The 24,571-nt window shown below is 45.5% G+C and overlaps 1 protein-coding gene across 1 annotated transcript in view; it reads right to left on the minus strand.

Annotated features, from left to right (window-relative positions):
• Rasgrp1 (RAS guanyl releasing protein 1) overlaps window positions 1–24,571 on the minus strand; it is a 73,989-nt gene that overhangs the window by 25,502 nt on the left and 23,916 nt on the right. Inside the window, exons 3-8 of the mRNA XM_041678825.1 lie at window positions 12,255–12,360; window positions 7,758–7,820; window positions 6,609–6,740; window positions 4,086–4,239; window positions 988–1,161; window positions 15–131 (exon numbers count right to left, since the gene is read on the minus strand). Coding sequence (XP_041534759.1) covers window positions 15–131; window positions 988–1,161; window positions 4,086–4,239; window positions 6,609–6,740; window positions 7,758–7,820; window positions 12,255–12,360 — 746 coding nt within the window. The remainder of the gene's footprint in view (window positions 1–14; window positions 132–987; window positions 1,162–4,085; window positions 4,240–6,608; window positions 6,741–7,757; window positions 7,821–12,254; window positions 12,361–24,571) is intronic.

Genomic DNA, 24,571 nt, shown 5'->3' on the forward strand with positions numbered 1-24,571 from the left:
CACAGGTCACTAACCTTATTGATCTCATGCGGGACATGTGAACTTGTCTCCTTGAGCCTGGAGATGGAGCTGTGGCACAGCCCCCCGATCACAGCCATCAGCGTGTTGAAGTTCTGCAGCTGGTGGAGCTTCTGTGGCACAGGACACATGACAACAGAGTCACTGTACATGTCGTCACACGGGGGTGCCTAGAGGTGACATCTCTGTGCTGCGCAGTTTCTGGATAACGTTAGACTAACAGCCAGGGGCTTCAGTTTTCTCCCTTTTTATTGACCTCTAGAGCAGATCCGAGATCAGCAGGGAGGACACATGGCTCTCTTTCGTGGTATCTGATCTGTGAACTATCATCTAAACCGTTGGTGTCTAAGGATCATGGAGTACATACAATGAAGACTTCTGGAGCCAACCCCATATGTTCTGGCTCCGTAGACTGGGGATAGGCTTAGAAAGTATGTCACTTCTGTCTTTAATAAATATCAGAGCCGATGTGGGCCATTTCTAAACTTGGGGAAATACTGGTGCAGGCCATTCTGGGTTGGAAAATGTAACAGGCACAACCGTATTGCCAGGCTTATTGTTGAGGATCTTATGTGTGCTTATGCCAGTGAAGGATAATAGCTGGGGAAGAGAAGTTAGGATCTCTGCTCCTCAAACATCGACCATGCTATTCACAGAGCCTCAACTCAAGAACCTAAGACAACTCAGGCTGGGCTGGCTCTGCCCATCTGCTGGCCGTATGTCTAGTTATGAGAAGCTCATGTGTCTCCTGAAAAAGCATTACAGAGCTGAGTCTTGATCTTGACGTGGTCCACATGGCCTTCCACTTTGCTCCCGGGTGAGAACGAAGAAGAGCTGTGTGTCTAGACCAGCAGACAACAGAAGGTGCATACGCCTCGTTGTGTGTCGGAGGGGACACAACTCTGACCCGCTGGGCTCAAGGAAGAAGTCATTTCCCCCACGGCCTAGGATCTCAGTCCAGCCACTTACCTGAGCCACGTGGATGAACTTGATGAAGACCTCTGCGCGCAGCTGCGGGGTGGGACGGCTGAGCACCATCAGCTGTACCCACTGGGAGATGCCATTGCACAGGGCGATGGACCGCTCCATGGTGGGGTTCTCCTTCACGCAGCTATTTACCAGGTAATTTTGATAATCAGAGAACTGGAGGGAAAAAAAGGACAACCATCAGGTATTCTTGGAGTTCTGAGGGGCACATCAGCTCTGCTCACTGGTGGCTGGGAACCAGTATGGGCAAACAAGCCTGTGGCTACCGCCCTGGCATCTTTGCTACCAGGTCACAAAGAACGATGGATGGGAGGTCACATTGGGATCTCTCTGTATGACGTCCATTAGGCGCATAAGGGTGGATACAAGTAATTAACCCAAATGATGTACTTGAGAAGATAGCTTTCTCCCTCCTGAACAGGGCACAGCACAGTAGAAAATGTTTATTAGTTCTAGCTGTGAATCTCCTGTTGGAGAACACAATTCTCCTTCTAGAACCCTCTCTTTCCATCTGTTGTCTACAAAAGCTATGATCATAAAACCTCCCTGCTTAGGACGCGAGCTTGCTATAAATATCAAGATAACACATGGTATGGAAGCGCAGTTCCACACAAATGTGCAGTGGTGCTAACAGGAAGATCATGCTAACACTAGCCTGTCTGAACTACCCTGACCAGGGGCCAAGGTACCTGAAACACAGCTAAGTAGACTCACAGTGACCTTGTTTTCCCAACCTGTCAGCAGCATTAGCTATGGGCAACAATGGAACTGCAAGTGTCCCATTGATATCAATGGGACTGTGTGGTCTAAGTGATGATTATAGCTGACATGTCTCTGTCACAAGAATCTCTCGGCTTCAGCAGTAAAGAAGAACCTAGTCTCCCGGGATACTGCTATGGGAGGCTGTGGTGATGTGCTGATCTCTGCACTTTGAAAGCCAGGGTGGGCAGGTCAGATAGCCAGTAGAATGTGAGTGAATCATCAGGACCAATCTAGGCGCCAGCGCATGCCGGGTTGTGCCACTTTCCTAGTGCTCCAGAGATGATGGGGATTCCAACCGGAGGAAGACTGGCCACTCCCACTACTCACACCTGTTAGACGTGTGGTGTGGTGGAAAACCAACTTTCGAGACTACACACACACACACACACACACACACAGAGAGAGAGAGAGAGAGAGAGAGAGAGAGAGAGAGAGAGAGAACATGAATGTCTGTTTTGCCTAAATAAAACAGATGCCCAGATGCCCATTAACCGATCTCCATCCATGGTGCTGCGATTGCTGGCAGGTGGACATATCCCAGTGGGACAAAAGCGCTCTTTAGAAGAGCTGTGAAGGCTGCCACAGCAAGCAAAGGTCTTCCTGGCTCCACGAGGAAGTGTTCACCCTCATTACAACGAATGCACTATGTCCTTCTCACTCGAAATAAGTTCAATCCATTTGTCTCTTTAAAGAGAGAGAATTATCCACGAAATAAAGTTTTCCCATAAAGGGCTAAAAAAATCACAGTGGAGCTACATTTCCCCAATGTTGGAGGGAAAGTTACTATTTGTAACTGCATAGGAAAAATAAAAGCAAACAAGAACCCACTGGAAAAGCCTTCTATGAAGGGGCCACGGCACTCAAAAGAGAGAAGGCTTTTATCTGTAAACAGAACACTGTTCCACCCAGAGAGGCTGGCTCTGATTCCTTCTCCTCCCTGCCACTTCTGCCTCCCCACAGCTGAGCACCGGCATCAAGCAGACATCACGCAGGCCCAGGACAGCTCTGCCAGTTTCTCTGGCACAGCTCTGATTTCCAATGTGATAACGTTCCCTTTTCAAAGGCTTTCAGCTCTGTCTAGCCTTGGGACCCAGAAGGTGGGTTAAATGGAAAATTCCCAGCCTCACAATGGGGGCCCAGTGCTTTATCTGAGGGGTGCCCAGGAGGAAACTAGGTAGTTGGCACCGGGGAGCCTTTGGATCTAGCTCCAAGGGGAAGCTCTTGGGTCTCTGGTTGGGTGATGGCAGTCAGGGTGTTATGGGAGAAGCTATGACATAATCTCTGCGATCTGGTTTGCTCGTCTCCTTCCACAAGCAGCTGGGCTCAGGAAGTTGGGGCTGAGTGACTGGGAGACCTGAGCCTCAACTGGAATAAGCTGTGTAGCCCTTGCTCAAGTCAATCCCGTGACCCTCCACCCTCCACCTGGGGAATACAGGTCATTCTAAGGCACCAGCAAAGTACTGACTAGCGTCAGAGCGAAAACTGAAGACGGTCCCTGGGGGAGGGAGGGGCGCCTGAGTGGAATAAGTGTGTCATATTTCAGAAAAGCACATTGGCCAGGGACAGCAGGTTGCAGCTAACACGGTGACAAGCTCTCTTGTGTGGAACAGTGTCTCGGGTGTCCTGTGGAGTTAGTTGTGAGGACTGTAGTGAGAACAGGATGTGCCGGGATGGTTGCTGACGGTTAAGTAAAGCCCCCTCTCTCCCTTCAGCTCTCTCTACCTTTGTTCTGCTTGGCTATACCAGCAGCAAGAGTTAGGTAAGCATAAGTATGGTAATACCGGCCATGTCGGCACTGTTTCAGGAATTTAAGTATGTTTTAGAAAGACTGGCCATATTTGTTTTATTTTTAGGACTTCCCAGAGCTATTCAAAGCCTACCCTGGAATTCCAACTCTTAGGGAACCTACTCCCGCTTTTTCTTTTCTTCTTCTTTTTTTTTTTAAAAAAAATTATAAAACAGTTTTCTGAAAGTGTAATGATTTTCAGGGTTGGAGGGCGTGTGCATCCTCACAGGCAAGCCTGCATGCAGGATATCATGTGTACCCCGCCCCCAGCACGTATCTTGATAGACTGAGTGAATGCTAGAATGGACAGTCTGTGGGCACAGAGGGTGTGACAAGGGGAAGCAGAGCCCAGGCAGCCAAAGAAGATCTGATGGCTTTGGGTTTCCAGATCCCATGATGCGTGCTAGGGAAATCTGGCACCATGGCAGGGAAGGGATCATGCTGGGTCAGGAGGGCAACTGGCTGCTGATATCCTCTGCTCGTGTCCCTAAGCTCCCCAGAGTAGGTTTCCTCTCGCCCCTTGGCTACGTACAGAGATCCTTCGGAAGGACTTGAACTCAAGGTAGGTGAGGTGTTCAGACAGTTCCTCGGGTTCCAGATGGTCAAACAGCAGGGAGACTTTCCGCTTCTTGCTGGTGTTTGATTTTATCCTCTGGGTCAGTTTCCTGGACCAGTCTCGAGAATTACTGTTGTGGGGAGACGAGAAAAAGAGAAGACAGGAAGGATAAACCACAGCTGCTCTTCAGGCGTGAGCACACTAGCATTATCCACAGAATTCCCAACGCACAGCGAGCTTCGGTGGGCGCAAATAGCGCACCAGCTGTTTTCCCCAGTCAATTGTTCCCCTGGGATAGCAACTCAAAGAAGTGAGCCTCCTGGATTCAGTAAGAGGGACAGCAGGGCAGTGGGAAGGGACACTTTTAGGCTTTGGTCCTGGCTCTTCCTCTGGTCTTAATAGAGCTACTCTTCTGATGCGTTCCTTCATTGCTGCGAGGGTTGCAGGACTGTCGGCGGCATTCATAAGAGGAGGTAGTATTCATACCAGCAGAACTCAGAGAGAAATAGAGAGAGGACACCCTGCTGCAAGGATCATTGGTAGGAACCTGAGGTCACCCTGGGCAGAAACAAGTTATTTTCCTCCAATGTCCCCAGTTACAAAAGTGGCCATATAAACTAGCTGGCCCTAGAACGACCCAGTGATGCCTTGATGTCCTCACAGCTCTCGCCAGAGTCTCTCTTAGTCTCTATTTCGAGCTAAGCAGAGGAAAGCAGTGTTGGAAAGCAGCGGGCATAAATTTGTGTTTCTAAAGGGCATTTCTGAGAGCGTTGTTGGCTCTGGACATACGCGTTGCCTGATTTTAAGTTTGGGCAAGGCTGCAATTCTGTAGATCTCTCCCACATTGTATTCAAGACTCTCAAATGTATGGCAAAGGAAAACGTAACCTAAATACATCAAGTCAGGCCGTATCCTCAACTAACATTTTCTAAAGAACGCTCGGTGAAAAACTCTGGGAGAGAAAATCCGGCTAGAAACCAAGTAGCCTGGATTCTAGGCTTTTTTTTTTTTTTTCATCTTTAAAATGGAAAGGTTGTTACTTTGAAAAAAAAAAAACAAAAGCAACTCTTTTATCTATCAAGTTGTGTAATTCCAAGCACAGAAGTAAGAGAGGACCCAAGTGGATGGGCAGATTGATCTGGGATCGATGGGTACGGCTTTGAAATCATTTCTTTGTGGATGGGTGTTACAAGCCTGACTCGGAGAGCACTTACAGCTCCGCCACTAGTGCACAGCTCAGCTGCGTCAAACAGATGGCAGCAACAACAAGATGAGGGGTAGAGACCAGTCACAGACCCCAGACCAGTCACAGCCCCCAGACCAGTCACAGCCCCAGACCAGTCAGTCACAGCCCCAGACCAGTCAGTCACAGCCCCAGACCAGTCACAGCCCCAGACCAGTCACAGCCCCAGACCAGTCAGTCACAGCCCCAGACCAGTCAGTCACAGCCCCAGACCAGTCACAGCCCCAGACCAGTCACAGCCCCAGACCAGTCACAGCCCCCAGACCAGTCAGTCACAGCCCCAGACCAGTCAGTCACAGCCCCCAGACCAGTCACAGCCCCAGACCAGTCAGTCACAGACCCCAGACCAGTCAGTCACAGCCCCCAGACCAGTCACAGCCCCCAGACCAGTCACAGCCCCCAGACCAGTCAGTCACAGCCCCAGACCAGTCAGTCACAGACCCCAGGCAAAAACAGGATTTTGTGTGAATTAATCTCTCCAATATGCTGCCATTCTAGAACTCTGTATTTTGGGAATTGGTATTATTGCAAAACAATTAACCACACATAAAAATCCCAGCATGTAATATGTGTGACCTTCTTCCCCAAATTAAGAAGGCCTCATTTTCCTGAGTGAGCCATCTGTGTGAATAAGGAACTCGAAGAACAATGTAAACATCCCTGAGCTCCTTCTCGGCTCTGGGAACCTAATGGTCTTACACAGACTTCGACTATGTGTTCTCTGCTTGGGACATTTGGCACTAGTGCCTGGGCCATGTTAGTGCAGGGGTGCCTGTTGCACCAACTACAAATAAGGCCTTGATCCAGACACTGGACTTTTGGTTTCTCACAGACTGACTACCTTCTGCTCTTAGCTCCCATCCCCTGCAGCTTCTTCACTGGGGACCTCTCCGCTTTCCTAGTGAATGTCAAGTTATCTGGTGGTGGCGCACATCTTTAAGCCCAGCACTCAGGAGGCAGAGGCAGGTAGATCTCTGCGAGTTCAAGGCCAGCCTGGTCTACAGAGTGAGTTCCAAGGACAGTCAGGGCTACACAGGGAAACCCTGTCTCGAAGAAAACACACACACACACACACACACACACACACACACACACACAAACAAACAAAAACAAAACAAAATGTCAAATTGTCAAGTTATCTTTGGTGGGGCTCTCTGAGCCTTCTTGGAGGTGGAGAGAATTAGAGGCCCAGCAACACAGCTCAGGTTACTGGAGGGAAGTGGTTTCGAGGGACCCACTAGGACCTTAACACTCACATTTGTGTCGTGTCAATGAGGCGGCAGTGTGACTCCTCACCGTTGGCTTTTACCAGGTCCTGAAACTCTTCCATGGTGCTGGTCAAGCTGGCGTCCATTTTGAACATGATCCAGAATTCTGTTATCCAATACCTACAAAGAGGGAGTTAGGAAAAACACTGAGCCTAGGGCTTCGCAGTTAGGCAGATTCCCAAAGGAATCTGAGGCTACAAAAAGTTCTCAGAAGAAGACAGAGGGTCATTTGTCTGTGGTAAAAAAAAAAAGTCTGGGGGTAGGGGGTGCCTGGGAGGGAAGAAAACCGTCTAGCAGGCTTTAGTGTCTCCACACACAAATGCTTTGACGGGACAAGGCCTGTCATATCAGAGAACCCAGACAGGATCTAGACATGGCCATGTAAACAATCAAATATTCAAAACTGGGGTGTGCAAAGTTTGTTTTATTACATGTTGCTATAACTATAAAAAATAATGCTTACCAAAAACTTAGATTTTTTTACAACAGAAAGCTAAGCAAGAGATACACATTATAAAAGCATTCTACACACACACACACACACACACACACACACACACACACACACACTGATTTTATGTTTTTGTTGTTGTTTTGTTTTTTGAGACGGGGTTTCTCTATATAGGTCTGGCTGTTCTGGAGCTCAGTCTGTAGACCAGGCTGGCATCGTACTCAGAGATCTGTCTACCTCTGCTTCTCCAGTCCTGGGATTAAAGGCATGCAAAAGCAAGGGCATGGTGAGACAGGGGAACATAAGCAGAAAGGGATGGAAAGAAACAAAGTATAATGACATTTATGTTTGAAAATGTCATAATGCAACCCATGAATTTCATGTTAACTTACAAATTAGTAAAAACTACTAAAAACACTTAAGTTTTTGGTTGTGAACCTAGTCTTTAATGGCTGACAGACACTGAGAAAAACAATTAATAAATGGGACCTCCTGAAACTGAAAAGCAAAGGACACGGTCAACAAGACAAAACGACAGCCCACAGAATGGGAAAAGATCTTCACCAACCCCACATCAGGCAGAGGCTGGGAGATGCAAACTAGGAGGACCAGAAAGAGCAGAAGTCCAGAGAACATCCTTTCATCTCACCACCCTCCACATAGTCTTCAAGTCATGCAGACATTACCTGACAAAATAGCAGATCTTCAGACAAATTCCTGGAGATTGCTTCTCCAAGGCATCCTTATATGTAGGGCCGTGGTTAAGGGAAATGAAGACATATTACAGAAACCATAAAACTTCAGTCTTTGGAAGTATTTATCAAATCAAACTCGGAATAATGGGCAAATTTCTTCTTGCCTGTGCTTAAGGGACTAGGAACTAGGAGTCCAGCTGAATGAATAAGTTAGAGATCTCCTGAATCTTTTAAAAAATTTCCAGTAATTGATTTATGCAGTAACTACATGGGCAGTGATTTAAGAAAATATATATCATATTTATTCAAATGTGTTGATAATTAAGAACAATAACATGAACATTTTCTCCTATATACACATATACATATATATGTATACATACATACGTATGTATACACACATGCACACACACACACAGACATATATCAGGCATTATTTGACCAACCTTGTGCATTGCCATGGCAAGGCAACAGAGGAATCCAAAAATATAACCAAAGAGCGCTTCAACAGTCTTTATAATTCTGACTATTTTGAAGGAACAACAACAAAAAAATCCTTGTGTTTACCTGTCTTTTGAGATATAAGAAAAGTGTATTTGCATATTTAAGAATCTGATGAGACAGTTAAGAGCATGGCCTGTTCTTCCAAAGGTCCTGAGTTCAATTCCCAGCAACCACATGGTGGCTCACAACCATCTGTAATGAGGTCTGGTGCCCTCTTCTGGCCTTCAGGCCTACATGCAGAAAGAATATTGTATACAAAATAAATAAATAAATAAATAAATATCTGATGAGAACCCTAGTCCCATGGTAAATATGGGTGGGTCTTACCATCTTTCTTCTGTTGACAGATTGAAGAGCTGGCTGGCTGTCCCTCAAGGTCACGGCCTCTTTCTCTTTTAACAATTGAGACATGGTAATTGCAATCTAGGGGTCAGTGATTTCCAGCTGGGCCAGGAAGATGGGTCTAGTGACAACCAGCCCAAATCCCATAACTGGGGTGGAAATGGTCTTCCCTCAGCAGGTGTGAATGTATTCCCCTAGGAAAAGTCAGTTAAATACAGAGAAGGCGGGGCTCATCAGGACCCCGGTGTTCTGTTTCCTACGAAAGCCTGTGGCATTTTGAATGATCTTGAGCATCTTGGACCCATAGACTTGAAACTTAAGTGTGGAACATTTGGTTAAGTGCAGAAGACATGTTTTAAGATGAAAGCTCACTGATTTTATGCTCAGCTTTAGAACATTTATGATAATGTTAGTCCATTACAGTGATAAATCACAACTCAAGAAAAAATATGACACTGTGCTTCTTAAAGATGAGCAAAGTAAACTTGAAAATACAAAGAATTATGCTAAAATTTGTAATTTTAATAAATATAATTGAAAAATTAAATATGAATATATTTGTTTCTTATTAAATCTGTTCTTGAAACTAAACACGCACACATGTGCGTGCATGCATGCATGTGCACACACACATCATAATCCTCTTCCACACAAAACCACATCAACAACACAATCAAAATCAAAGTATGTCCAGGCTTCCAGTGGCAGATGGATGAAGGGAAAGGCTCAGAAGCCAAGAACATAGAATGACCACACGTTTCTTTGTTGCGATAAGAAAATGTGTAGCATCAGCATAAATAGCACAGGGCACATTCTTGATAAATGCTTTCAGGGTTCTATGCTTTTATCATAGAACAAGCTTTTTAAAACACTATCCTGAGTGAGGTAAGCCAGACCCAAAAAGAGGAACATGGGATGTACTCACTCATATTTGGTTTCTAGCCATAAATAAAGGACATTGAGCTTATAATTCATGTTCCTAGACAAGCTAAATAAGAAGGTGAATCCAAAGACAAACATATAGGCATCCTCCTGAATATTAACCTTCATCAGGCGATGAAATGAGACAGAGACAGAGACCCACATTGGAGCACCGGACAGAAATCTCAAGGTCCAAATCAGGAGCAGAAGGAGACAGAGCACGAGCAAGGAACTCAGGACCGCGAGGGGTGCACCCACACACTGAGACAATGGGGATGTTCTATCGGGAACTCACCAAGGCCAGCTGGCCTGGGTCTGAAAAAGCATGGGATAAAACCGGACTAGCTGAACATAGCACACAATGAGGACTACTGAGAACTCAAGAACAATGTCAGTGGGTTTTGATCCTACTGCACGTACTGGCTTTGGGGGAGCCTAGGCAGTTTGGATGCTCACCTTACTAGACCTGGATAGAGGTGGGCGGTCCTTGGGCTTCCCACAGGTCAGGGAACCCTGATTGCTCTTTGAGCTGATGAGGGAGGGGGACTTGATAGGGAGAGGGGCCGGGAAATGGGAGGCGGTGGCGGGGAGGAGGCAGAAATCCTTAATAAATAAATAAATTAAAAAAAAACTTGTTGAAAGTTTTATTCTTCCTTAGTAAAATGGAAGGGGACACAGATAGACAGACAGACAGATACACCTCTCTTTTGAAAGAGCTAAGTGGAAATGTCAAGTCAAGGGAGCTGGATTGTTTTCCAGTGTAGCCTGCTCCCTAGCCTCCTGATGTTTGGTGCACAGGAGCTACATTCTGTGCAGACCTCAGCAGCACTGGACTGCGAGGCTCTCAGCATCCTTCAGAAGGAGGAAGTACCCCCAGCTCTCGGCTGTGTGCCTTGGCAAAGGCAGCCTCCTCAAGGCTGCTGCTCCTGTTTTAGGCAATGGTACTGTTGCCTGCGACTGAAAAGGTTGCCGAGAGAGAAGACAGCAGATGGACCGTGTGCGCAAGCGTGCTTCTAGGAGTGGTTCCACGAGGACCTGGGAAGATCATGGAAAGGTACAGTTCAGGAGTCCTGGGGGAAAGGTCTCAGAGGCCTGGACTGTCCAGTGCTTCTGGGAGGTATGAGCAAGGACGGAGTGAAGCCCCTGGGCTTGGCAGCTGAGAGGCCCCGGCGACAGCAGAGGAGAGTCTGCGTGCTTCTGTGGGCGCTGCAGTTGTGCTGCGGAGTGAGTAGGAGGAGAGGTTGGAAGCTGGGAAGGCAGAGCGTTTCAGAAGGTTTCACATCCAATTTCTAATCCTAACAGCCGAAGAAAGGGGAAACAGGGTTGAGGTTATTTTTAGATGCGGGGCATTTGAATGTGCCGCGGCTGGGGGGCAGGTGCCGCTGAAGCAGCCCGGCTGGGTGCGGGCACAGCGGAGAGAGGGTGGTGCGTGGGGGATGTTGCAGGGAAGGCAGTGTAGGGGTTGCTGCAGGAACAGCACCCAGTGCTGCCCCAAAGGAGCCACTCAAGTACTTTTGGTTCTGAGACGAGCACAGCTTTAAGGAGAAGTGTTTAATTACTGGCCTTGTTCACAGTTACTGGTGCACGGAGTCAGGCAGAGCAGAGTGAATTGCTTTGAAAGTCTCTGTAGAGGAGGCACCTACTTACTATAGGTATGTCTCTTAGGTGGCCTTCTCCCTAGCTCTACCCTTGTCATTGCCCCCGGAACTTGGTCTCTGAGACGGAAGACAGAGCTTCATGAAGGAGGTTTAGAAAAGCGAGTCTGTCCTGGCTGCTTCGTCTCCCCCTTTCTTTCCTAGGTTGTAGTGATTTTTTGTTTGTTTTGTTTTTTTGAAAAGGATTTGCACAGTCACATGTCCTGACTCATCTGCAGAGACCTAGGCCTCAGGTGCTGTCTGGTCCCCTATAGCACTTTTTCTCTTGGGGACAACAACTCAACAGTATCGCTGGTGCTCTGAAGGAAAAAGTGGGCGCTTTCCACATCCTGCCACAGGGGGCGCATATCTAGCAAGGTCTAAGCGGCTCATAGTGAGTGCCACAGCCTAGGGAAAGAAGGCAGTGCAGATCATGTAGCCTTTCTTCAGAGCCTAGGACGGATGGAGGACTCATACAAAGTCCATCAAAGCTCACAACTGTGCCGGTCAGTCTGTGTAGCATGAATAGGATTTGTGACTAGTGTTTAAGGAATTTATTTTTTTTAATAGCAAGAAATATTAATGTTGTCTGCATTTGTAGGATGATTTCTTTGACCATCTACCACTCAGAGAAGTCAGCAAAAATAATACTGTCCTACCTAAAAGTAGCTACACACACAGGCGCACAATACAAGTTCACATACACACAGGTATACATGCACACAGGTGCACACATACACGTACACATACACACAGGTGCACACATACAAGTTCACATACACACAGGTATACATATGCACACAGGTGCACACATACACGTTCACATACACACAGGTATACATACGCACACAGGTGCACACATACGAGTTCACATACACACAGGTATACATGCACACACAGGTGCACACATACAAGTTCACATACACACAGGTATACATACGCACACAAGTGCACATACAGCAGTGTGCACACACACAACTATATCCTTAAAGGGACAGATGAAGCCATTTACTGCTCAGGTTTATCCCACACCAATCAAAGTAAAAGCACCCTTGAAGCTGCAGCCTAAGCTGATGCCCAAGGATATAGGCTCATGAGCTTCTGCAGCAGCTCAGCCGAGGACATGATGATGCGGTGCATGGTCAGCACAACTTGTAACAGCTGGTTACTTCGACACAGGTTTCCATCTGCATCTGAAAATGCAAAGAGCAGCATGTGAGACCCTCAGCGAGAAATGGGGGGGGGTCCCCCAGCATCCTTCAACACTCCAGGGCACAGCCTCGGGCTTCCTGGTACTTCGTGTCCTCCCCCCTGGCTTTGCCATCCTCCGTAACCCTCCCCATCACCAAGTGTTCATTAATCAAGCTGCCCAAAGGTGGTAGAATCTACACTTACATTGTATGTTTTATGGAACTCAAAGTTTATAGAATGTGGGGTTGAGAGGGGCTTCTCTAGGGTCACAGGCTTAATAATAAACAGTTAAAACATCTTTCAGAATTTGTACAAAGGCACATGGCTAGTTGGATATGTTTCTATGGTTCTCTCCTGGCCTTGGAAGGAGCTCAGACCAGCCAGGAGCCTGAAGTACAAGCTGCCCCAATTCTAAGGCTTGTGGTAAAATCAAAGAGGGATGGTTGGCATAAACATTGCACGTGAAGAGTGGCAGTGGATTTTGAGGGTGGATTTTGCAACGATTTGCAAAAGACACCATTTGCATTTTTTAAATCCCAATGAGTAGGAGTCCCAATCTGTGTTCTGCATAGTAGCATCAGGAGTAAGGATGCCCGGGAATGGTTTCTAGCACTGCTTTGGTTTCTATGGTATCAAATGTCAAGGGCTGTGCTGCTTGCCTCTGCCGTATCTACTCTCTGATCTTCACCATGAATCCATTTGTTGGGAAACTCTTTTTATATGCTGGGTGAAGATATGTCTCTGTCTTGACTCACCTGACTAAGGCACCCTTTGATTGGTTCAATAAGGAGCTGAATGGCCAATAGTTAGGCAGGAGAGCATAGGTGGGACTTCTGGGGTGAGATGGGAACTCTGGGAAAGAATTGGTGGCATGAGAGAGTCACCAGGCAGACACAGAGGAAGTTGAACATATGGTACTGAGGAGAGGTAATGAACCACGTGGCAGATGAAGATGAATATAAATGGGTTAAGTTTTAAGAGCTAGTTGAGAACAAACCAAGCTTTCACAATGAATAAAAAGTCTCCATGCCATTATCAGAGAGCTGGTGGTCCAAAAGAAGGACCTGATTCTCACATTAGTCAGGACCACTTGCCAGCTGGATGCTAGTTGGATTTAGTCTTTTGAAGCAATCAGTAAGAGATGAGAGGAGAAAGAAGTCATGTTTCCTTTTCATCCCTCTCTGCTTTGACCCATTTCCTACCTCCTGGATGAACCGTCACAGAGGTTAGTCCTTCCTCATGGTTACAGCACTCACTAGGGTCTCAGACATGTTATCTCCTGACTCATTGGACCTAAGGATGGGAATGGCTGCTGGGGGTTGAGCAGTTCTGATGTAACATCTTTCAATTCCATTCTCATCTCCATAAGTAGTCCTACCTGTCTGTCTATCATCTATCTATCTATCTATCTATCTATCTATCTATCTATCTATCTATCATCTATTATGTATGTATGTATCTATCATCTATGTATGTATATATTATCATCTATCTGTCTATCTATCTTTCTTTCTAACATCTATCTATCTGTCTGTCTGTCTGCCTATCTATCTTTCTAACATCTATCTGTCTGTCTGTCTGAACTATCAACCATCTATAATGACGGCTAAGATACATTGTAGAAGGAGCGATCACTTTCACTCTTTTCCAAGTTTAGTGAGTTGTAAATGAAGGACATAGTCTCAAAAGTCCCGAATCCTCAAATGCTGACCTAAAGTCACATGTCATTGAGAAAACTTAAGTGTTTACTTGCTCTCTCCAGCCCTCTCTGCCTGTCCCCTCTACTGTGGAAGGTCCTGTAGAAGCCCACACCTCTCTGTTCCTGCCTCCTCTTTTCAAGAACTGCTCAGTTTGTCTACCCTGGTGAGACCGCAACACCAACATTTTCCCTGTGGTTTATGCCCACTGACATTTAATTAGGCTCCTGCCTCTCCTTCTTAAACCAAAAGTCAACTAACTGATCCTGGACCTCTGCATTTCTGTTTTCCTCTTCCTCCAGCTCTCAGCCTATCTATCTATCTATCTATCTATCTATCTATCTATCTATCTATCTTCTATGTATGTATGTATGTATCTATCATCCATGTATGTATGTATCATCTATCTATCTATCTATCTATCTATCATCTACCTTCCCAGCCGCTTTTCAACCATTCCGTTTCAATTTCTGTTTCTACTATTCTGTTTGTTGGATAGTTGTTTCTACAGGATCTCTTACATAGCCTAGGTTGGTCTTGAACTAGAGATCATCATGCCTCAGCCTCCCAACTGCTGGGATCCTAAGCACAAACCACCATGACTAGCCAAAGTATCTAATTTTCAGCGTCATCGATCAGCTCCACACTTCCGATCACTCCTCTGCCCTCATCTCGCTTCATGATTCAGTCAATCTTCACTCCAACCAAAGCCAAGTTGACGAGTCTCCTGGAAGGCTTTCTTCTCTTGGCTGCATCGCTCCGCACTCTGTCACGTCTCTCTCAGGCTCCTCTTCTGTCTCCTCTCCCTCTGCTAAGCTCTTAAATGTCAGCTTGTGCCACAGTTTAGTCCTCCCACTTCTTTCTGCTAACGTTTTTTAAAACTTCAAAGTTCTTAAATTTTAAATTAAAAAAGCAAACGCATTCCCTAGATGAATCAATCCAGGTTCTGACTAAAACACCATCTCTCTGCTGATATCTGCCAACTTCTATTTCCAGCATTGACCACAAACTTAGTACATCCAGCAGTTTAGCCTCATTAAATCCAAATGAACTCATGCGGACAGAACTCTTGACTTTTCTGGTTCATTTCTCATCCACTCATCTTCATTGCCTGAAATGCATCACCAATCACCCCCTGAATTCCCTCAGCCAAAAACCCAGAACTCACACGCAGCCCTTCACTTTCCCTGCACCTGATCCATCAGTGAGTCTTGGTTATATTTCCAAAATACACCGGTGACCTGCTCACCTCTCTCTAGCTTTGATATCTCTTCAGAGTAACCATCATGATGCAACAAGCCAATGGGCCCGCCTCTTTCCACTCTTATCTACCCACAATCTCTTCTCCACACAGCTCCTGAAGCCTGGAAAACCAGGTCACATTCCTTGCACATTCCAAAGAGTTGCATCGCCTTGATTGTGGCTGGCTGAGCTCCACGGGCCCTGTCTTCTTTGGATATGGCCTTCATTTTGAAATGCTTTTCCCTCTCTACATCTCTGTTTCTGCTTCACACACTCTGAGGCCGTTGCTAGATCATGGCCTTTGCACTTGCTATGTCCCTCAGTGTTATCTTTCTTCCATCAGATCCTTCATCACATTGGCCTCATCCCGTGAGAGGTCTTCCTCTGACTAGCCAATGTAGCCAGTACTCTGCTTGAGTATCTTGGTTGCACAAATGACCTGGTTGTCCCATTGGTCTTTAAAAATGTTTAGGTTCCTAAAGAGTCAACAGAATACAAACTTTCTGGGACCTGAGCCTTGTGCATTTCCCTCCACAGTCTCTTTTTCCGAGTGCAGACTAGTGCTGACATAGGTGCGTGAACATGGGCTGAATAAAGTTATGAATTGTGTCGGATAGAAATCCCAACTCTCCGTGTGTTTTTTTTTTTTTTTTGCCACAGCCACCTCACTCACTTGCTGTAATACGCACACTTATTTTCTTCTTAGCCAGTCTCTTTCTAACTTTAAAGTTAGGAATTTTTATGAAACATTCATTTATTTTTATGAGACATTTATTTAACTTGATTATGGTTTTGTAATCTTACCCATACATTCTTTTAAACTTATATTCTGATAGATAGAAGTCCTTTCTGTTTGTAGGTTTTATGGCCCACATAAGTTCTGTATAATTGCCCCTTGGCAGAAAAATGCTAGATAACAAATCATCTTAAAAACATTTGCTTTTGTTTGAGTGTTTGTGCTTTGGCTGTGTGCTGCCTGATACAGATACCTTTGCTGGGGGCCCAACTCAACAAGTCTCCCAGCTTCCTTGGACCAGTAAGCCAGTGTGAGTTTATTTTTCTCATGATGCCAGGATATTGAGAGCTACATAGAAATATCCAATAGCCTCTTAAACCTATGCTTGGACGTGACCTGCTCTCACTGGTGTCTCATTCTGTCAGTTAAAGCAGGTCACGCTTTTGTATCTAAAGTTGAAGGGCAGGAACTTCAAGTTACATGGGAGGCATTAGATATACAGAGAAAAAAAAATGAGGGCAACAATGCAACAGAACCCATGAGAGCTACAGGGAGTAACTTTTCGTACAACATTTGACAACATAGTTTTACACCATGCTTTTCTTTGTAGAAGTAGTGGTGTTCCTGTCCAACCCAGTGTTGAAAGGCAAGGGACGCTATGAACCATGCTTGTGAGATGCACACTCCCATGTTCACACAAATTTATTCAGGATGTACTGCCCCAAGATGCTATCCCTGCATCTCCTCACGGCTGGCAAACGTCTTCCCATGGATGCTCACATGGGAAGGAAGTATCCTCAGTGAGATCAAACAAGGTCTTTGAAAGAATTTATAGATCTAAAAGGGCTCACCATGGAGAAGACCAGGGAGGCACTGAAACTGTTCAGATATTTTATAATTACTTGTTGGAACAAGTTTAGATTTGTTCTGTGGGATCACAAAAGGCAGTGCCTGAGCTGACGGACAGACATCGCAGGAAACAGAATCTGGTTTAACGGGTGGCAGGAAAGTATAGCTGATTTGCTCGCCCAGTGCTGAAAGCATGCCCATGGCAAAGGACTTAGCGTCTGGCCACCATACCAAATGAGCATGCTGCAAAGTGATCTCCATTTACTGAAGCCCCTGTGGACTGAAATGGTGATGAGATTTCTAATTCTCAGAACAGCCCAGCAAAGTTCGCATAGTTCACAGCTTATGGGAGAATTCAAGGGTAGAAAGGTTGGGTAATACACTGTAGGTCAAAAAAAATGGGCACAGAGGGAGAGATCTGGCCCAGTCTACTTGATTCCAGCACCTGTGTGCTTCCCTCCACATCTGGCTGTGTGCTGGGTGGCCATCTGTCAGGCCAAGGGACTCATGTATTAAATGGTAGCTGACTCAAGTGAGCCTTGCGAAATATGTGTCCGGCCCCTCCGGCTCTAGATTTCAGAAATGCTGCTGGAAAAGCCTAGTTGGAGCCAATATCTATATGGAAGAGATTTTTTTTTTTTTTTGTAACCTGGTGATTTCTAAAGGTCGCATATGTCATGTTTGCTCCGTCTGAACTTGAGAGTTGTTTTTACGATGCCAGGGAGTCCTGCCTAAGATTCACGAGCATCTTCACACTCCAATCCCCCCCCCCCCATCTCTTCTTCTACAGTCTCAGTGACACACCCACATGGTGGCTTGTGAATCCCACATGCTTCTGTGGGGGTGAGTGCTAGCGAATGGTGAGTGCACTGGGGGATGACTCACTCCTGCTCCTCCCCTGGCAGAGACAGAGCTAGGGGGAGGAGCAGAGAGGAGGACTTTTCTCTACACCTAGCCAGAGCTTCTCACTGTCTGCCTTCCTGGTTTTTCTTTTCCAATGGGCTTGGTTTAAGTCTCTCACCCTTGCCCTACTGCCATCTCTTTCCTGCATGACCTCTGATGACTAGATGACCTCACCGAGGGAGCAATTCCCCATCCCATAGAACAAACGCACTTCTTCAAGATGCTGGCCAAGGGGGATCTAGCTACATTCCAGGGTGCTAGATTTTATTGTGATATAATTGCTGTAAGCTGATTTAAATATTTCAATGAATAATTCTATTTTGTTTTCATCTTTAGGCTTTTAAAAAATGCAGGGTGCCATATGAAAAATTCTAATAAGCAAAATGTGCAATGCATAATAAAAAGTGCATAATTTTTCACTACCATCTGCTGCTGCTTATTCTTCAAAGGGCTGGAACCTTAGGAGAGTGCGGGATGTCCCTCTCATATTCTCTGCATCTTTGGATAATACACTGATGAAACACACCTAACCTGTGGACCGTTTGATTGACAGAACGAACAGAAAGCCATATGGGTTCTGGACTCCTCTGTCCGTGAACTGACAATTACTTCCCATCGCTAGTCCCAAAGTATAAGCTATACTTTCCACAATCACAGATTCTTGATTGTCTTCTGTCTCCATTTTCTGTCAAATGCATCTTTTCCTTCTTAAAGCTCTGCAGGTCAGTGGGTGAGCACCTAGCAACCACTTGTACCAATAAAGACACATAGCTCTCCAACTGTTCTATGTATCAACTTTTTACTCTGCTTCAGTTTTAAAGAGTTGATGGGGTGCCTAAAGGTCCCTATTCATGGTAGGGTGCTTGTTTAACATGAACAAGGCCCCAAGTTCAGTACCATGTTTTTACATCATTAACCAATATTGATTATGAAAATGTCCCGAGAGAAGCTATGTCCTAGGTACCAGCAGATGTCTGAAGAACAGAGGTAAGGCTGCCTCTCAAGAGTTCCAAATTTAGCTGAGGAATGAGCCACAGTTGGCAGACCTAATAGTTTTAGGCACCAAATCTTAGGAAGAGAAACCACAGAGACCACATCGAATAGTGGGAGGGCTAGGAGAAAGGGAGAGAGGATCCCACATATATGTGGTGGTTCAGAGAGGACCTCATGAGATCTCTGACAAGGTGACCTAGAACGTCAAGGTCCAACTGTGTCTGTCATCTCAAAGACTCTTCTTCCTTTTTAATTTTGGCTTAGATTTAAATAAGCTTCTGGCTTCCGATGACAAACTACTTCCTTGTGGTCCAAATCCCATGAGAAAAGCCAGCAAAGGCTGCGTTCCGTGTTTCCCACCTCCTGGCAAGGGGAAGGGGTGGCTTTCCGGTGAGACTTGTCTGAGGGACAAGATGAAAATGCCACACGGCAAAGCTGACATCAAGCATGAAGACACATGACCCACACGAGTGAGAAACTAACACGCAGCCTTTTTGTCCCCTCTGCTTTGGTTTCCATGGCAATATCTTGATGTGTAAAAGATTTTGGAGGGTACCAAAGGCAGAATGTCAGAAATTGGTAGACTGAGCATGAATACGCATGGGGGTGGAGGTGGCTTGCATAACAGGAAGTAGCATGTGTGTTCCATCCAGGAATTGGGGGAGCCAGGATCAGAAATCCATGGGCAAGGCTGAACCTGTCAAAGGAAATCAGCATCCCAGAAATGAAGGCAGACTGGATATAGGCGGAACCCAACAGGCACACTCAGAACTCTGAACACATAACAACGGGGCGAGCACTTCAGAGAAGTAAAACCCACTGGACAGTGAGACAATGACATTCTCGAAACTCTGGAAAGGACACCCCAAAACGCACTGGGTTTCGTGTGTTGGGTTCAGGGATTTCTCAGGCCGACAGTGGCAACGGAGACAGCAAGCATATATGACGAAGGAATTTAGTTACACAGGCCTTCAACTTCACAGTCTTGGCAGCATAAAATATGTAATTCATCTCACCTTTTTTTTTTTTTTTTTAATTCTCAACCCTTTGGGACTTGAGAGGAAGAGAAGAGTGTATAGAAACCAAATGTTGGTGACTGGGACCAGGACAAGCTTGCCAATCAGAATGAGTGCTCAACTGCTCTTCCGGAGAAGACAGGTTCCTGGTCTGTGGTGTTTCTGTATTTCTGGGATGTAACTATTCTCAGTATGGTCTGTCTCAAGGAAACAACAGAAAGCCACAGCTGGGAATTGGAGCTTGGAAGAGGCGCTGACAGTCAGCCCCAAGGATGGGCAATCCATGCAGCCTCAGCAGACCTGTGAGGTTCAAGGTCTGATGCTCACTAGGGTTCTCTTCTAGTCTTTCTAATCTTGATAGACTCCTTTTCTCTGGGATGACCATGGGCTTGATATTAAGGCTAAGAAATGGAGGCAACATACTGTAGTCATGGCGATAGGGGTGGTAAATCGAATACCTGGCAGGAAGGGCCTTTCGTCCCAAGCACTGGTCTCTTTCCTTCGCACCTGTTTTCTTCTTGGTATAGTAAAGTCTTAGAAAAAGCCACCTATGCTACAAGGATATTTCCACTGGTGCCTCCCTCCTGTCCCATGAAGAACTGCTACACACACAGTCTCACTGGTCTTTGTAGAACCACAGAACATGCTCTAAAGTTTTCCCCAGCAATCCTAACCCTTAGACCTACCCACCATTGTTTATGAGCACATGAGACAGTTACTACGAGTACCTTTGCCTGGGTCTAGAACACACACAGCCTATGAGCCAATTGCCACTGACTAAAAATGGTGACTGTCCTAAGTTGTCAGTACCCTGCTTGGCCAGGAGAAGTGTCCTCTATTTCTATAGCAAACCAACAGATTTCTCTCTCTCTCTCTCTCTCTCTCTCTCTCTCTCTTTCTCTCTCTCTGTTTCTCTCTCTCTCTCCCTAGATTTTTTTAGATGAGTGATCACAGTCTATAAATGTCTACCCAAGTGCATGGATTGCCTAAAGTGATGGATTGCCTAAAGTGAGAAAGGATGTTTTAGCTACGTTGTCTCTGCTGCACAAAACAGCTGGCTGTCCTGGGGGCTGCTTGCCTGAATCTAGACCTGCCACATCTGTGGAACCAGGGACCTGAGAACTCATGAAGGAAGTTGTCCTTAGCAATTCTGCAAACTGGTAATAATTCTGAGAGTAAGTAGGCAAAGTGCAAGGGACTAAAGACAGGGCCAGGGTGGAAGTGGGACAGGAGGGAAGACCCAGTGAGCCGACTCAGGTGCAATGCAATGGCTTCAGACTCTAAAAGCCACTGTTAGAAGACTGTGCCAGCTTCTACTCCCAGAACCCTTTGAACAGTAGAATTACCTGGCCCGTTAGCATAGTGCAGTTTGATTTGATCTGAAGGAATTTGCTTTGGACACAGCCTCATTGGCACACAGGCCATGACCTACCCCACGGTAGTCCCATAGGAATGCATCTAGGCAGGGGAAATGGAGCATTAGGCTAGGTCCTAGCTTCTCAGAGGGACCCGGAGAACTGCTAGGAAGTGGTTGGTGGGAGGCTGGGCACAAGCCAAAGACTTGAAGAAGACAGAACCACAAACAAGCTGGGCAGGAAATGTGGGGCAGTACTCTTACCTTGCTCATTGTAACTTACTCCTCTCACCTCTTTCTTGTCTATTAAATTCTAAGAATTTTCAACACAAAACAGATTCCATATTTTTGTGTGTGTGTGTATGTTTTATTTTGATATTCCTTATCTTACTAGGTTTTTTTTTTTTTTTTGCTTGCTTGTCTTTTTCTTTTGATAGAGAATATAAAGTCTGGGGCTGGGTAGGGAGGTGGGGGAAGATCCACAAGGAGTTGGGGGAAGGGAAATATGGTCAAAATACATTGTATGAAAGGAAAACATTTAAACTGTAAGAAATCACGTATTTGTTGCTTTTCCCAAATGAACTAAAACTCTGGGCTTGGGGAGGCGGGCAGCAGGCCAAGCAGGTGCTAAAAAGGGGGACTTTGTACATACCCACACGGTGAAATAACGCAAAGCCCATCTATGAATTACTGGCTTTCCAGGACCTCAACCTTCTTCAGAAATGTTTTCTGTGTGCAACTTAACTTTATCAGATCGACAAGTCAAGATAAACTCAGTCTAGCGCAGGACAACCTTACAGCAATCAGGCAGGCGATTTTAACCAGCGAGGTACCAAATACCATCTTACCACCCCAAATAGTTCTAGAGAAAAGAACTATTTGCCTTAAAACACCATGTAAGGCAAAACTCACTGAGCACAGTCTGCCATCGTCAGAAACTCTTCTGTAGGTCCCTCTCCCTCGGTAAACCATCAGTGATAGATTATACTTGATTGAGTACTCACAGAGGCTTCTACTGCTCCTAGACTATTCTGCATCAGGGCTGTGATCTTCAGAGAACACTGAACAGAAGCTGCAGTCCCAAGAGTGACTGTCCACTGCGGTCTGTCACACAGTGTGGGCCTTGAGATCATACTTAGCATGAACACCATAGCAAGAGTCTTCCTAGAGCTAGGTTTTACCTGCACCTCCCCCTCAGCCCCTTAGAACTTTAGAGGTGCTAGGAAGAAGGCTTCTTGAAGATGTGGGCAGCAGCTCTGAATGGGGGAACTGCATGGGTGGGTGGGAAAATCTCTTCCATAGGAAGGAAAACACTGGCCACTATTCAGTTAACCAAGAACCCAGTGAGAACGTGGTTCACACATTCCGAGTTACGAACCAATGTCATGTGACTGCATTATGGAAACTGCAGAAATACAAAACTGAACATTACAAAGTTTTTCCCACTCATGCAAGTAGGGACTACGAGAAACACTGGGCATTGTTGGAAGAAATTCAGCTCTAGCCTTTCTTTCTTTCTTTCTTTCTTTCTTTCTTTCTGTCTTTCTTTCTTTCTTGCTTTCTTTCTTTCTAGCTTTCTGGTTGTTGTTAATTTTGTCCTCATACCTGAACTCCTTCCTGTGTTCCCAGGGTCATGCCAGCATAGCCTTTCCATATTATCCCTTTGAAGTCTCAATAAATGGTGTTAATGCCATCTGGCAAAGGGACTAAAATTAGGGGACCATGTCACTTGCTCAAGTTTATACAGTTTGTAAGCAGTAGACATAGGATTCTGTCCCAGACTGCCTAAACCTGAGAGGGTGCTGACCATTTCTGAGCCCCAGTTTGCTTATTCTTAGAGTTCGGCAGTGTCTCACTGTCACCCCGTCAGCAGAGACACAACCAGAAGAGAAAAGAAGGCAGACATTTTGAGGGTACTCAAGGTCCTGGACTGAGTCCAAACTGACATCCTTTTGGTCTGTGGGTCTCAAGCATAGAAGAGGCCTGACAGTTTTCACATAATGATGTGGGATTCCCCTCTGCAAGCTGTGAATATGTTTCATTGCCATTGGTTAATAAAGAAGCTGCTTTCAGCCAATGACTTAACAGAATATATCCAGGCTGGAAAAGACATATAGAGAGAATAGGTGGAATTAGAGAGATGCCATGTAGCTGCCGCAGGAGACAGATGCCAGATGGAACCTTACCAGTAGGCCACAACCTTGTGGAGATACACATATTAATAGAAATAGGTTAATTTAAAATATAAGAGTTATCCAATAAGAAGTATGAGCTAATAGGCCAAGCAGTGTTGTAATAATATAGTTTCTGTGTGATTATTTCAGGTCTGGATGGCCAGGAATGAACAAGCAGTCTCTGTCAACAGAATTGGCATGCCAATGTGGGACTGACTATATCCATGTAAAACCTGAGGATGCTTGGAAAGGAGTTCTAGACACAAAAGAACACAGTTAAACATGGCTTTTTGGTAGCTGGCATTTTTTGGGGCGGGGGGATGGGCTCTGTTTGCTAGCAGCAAGCTGGGGTGCAGTGGCTCCTTTAAGAAAAGGCTTACTGACTCAGCATAAGAAATGGCAGCTTCCTGGCTTGGACAGCACGAACTCTGGCTCTTTCAGGAGACTGAGCACTTAAATGGGGTTTGTGGGCAGCATGCTGCAAGTTACTTGGTGGCAGCATGGGCCAACTGGTTGCCAGAGTTGAGATGGTGAGGATGGCTCCTACCCAACAGTCTCACAGGCAGTGAATGTACCTCCACCATGTTGGACCGGGTGGAGTCAAAAGGCAAATCAGCTTTAGTCCTTGCCATGCCACTTATCATTTTAAGAAGTGGTCCTGGTCAGAATAGGATTACAGATATGCAATAAAGACAGATTTAAATGGAAAGACCTCTAAATAGGGCACAGTGTTGGATAAATGTTCATAGGCTTGGGAGAAAGAAGAAATAGTTATAAAAAGAAGTAAATGGTTTTTTAAAAATAAAACAATGTCTTTAAAAATACAGAGTACAAACAGTCATAGATTAAAGGAGAAAAGAAAAATAAGCCATGTAAAAGTAGAATATAGACAGAGAGTTTGGAGTATGTATATTAATGTGTTTTCTATAAATTTTTTGACTGTAAATGAGCTAAGTACAGAGAGACATTTCATTGTATAGGCTGCTAAGCTAAACCAACATATATACATTAAAGATATCTTGACTTCAAAATTTGGGTCTAAGGATATGTTGCTTTGGAAAAGAGATTCTGCTTTTGTTTCCACAGAAGATGGGAACCCGTGTATCCCTTCCAGACTAATGTGGTTTGATGGACCAATAACCCCTTAAATTACTTCAAACCCCAAAATTACTTCACCCAACAAAAAACAGGATGCATCTTGGAGAGAACTATGCCTAAAGTTTCAAATATTGTTTATAAATGTTTGTTT

Source organism: Microtus oregoni, unplaced genomic scaffold (assembly GCF_018167655.1).
Source record: "Microtus oregoni isolate MIOR12 unplaced genomic scaffold, Mior012 000031F_ref0000149, whole genome shotgun sequence".
In the NCBI taxonomy this organism is placed as follows: domain Eukaryota; kingdom Metazoa; phylum Chordata; class Mammalia; order Rodentia; family Cricetidae; genus Microtus; species Microtus oregoni.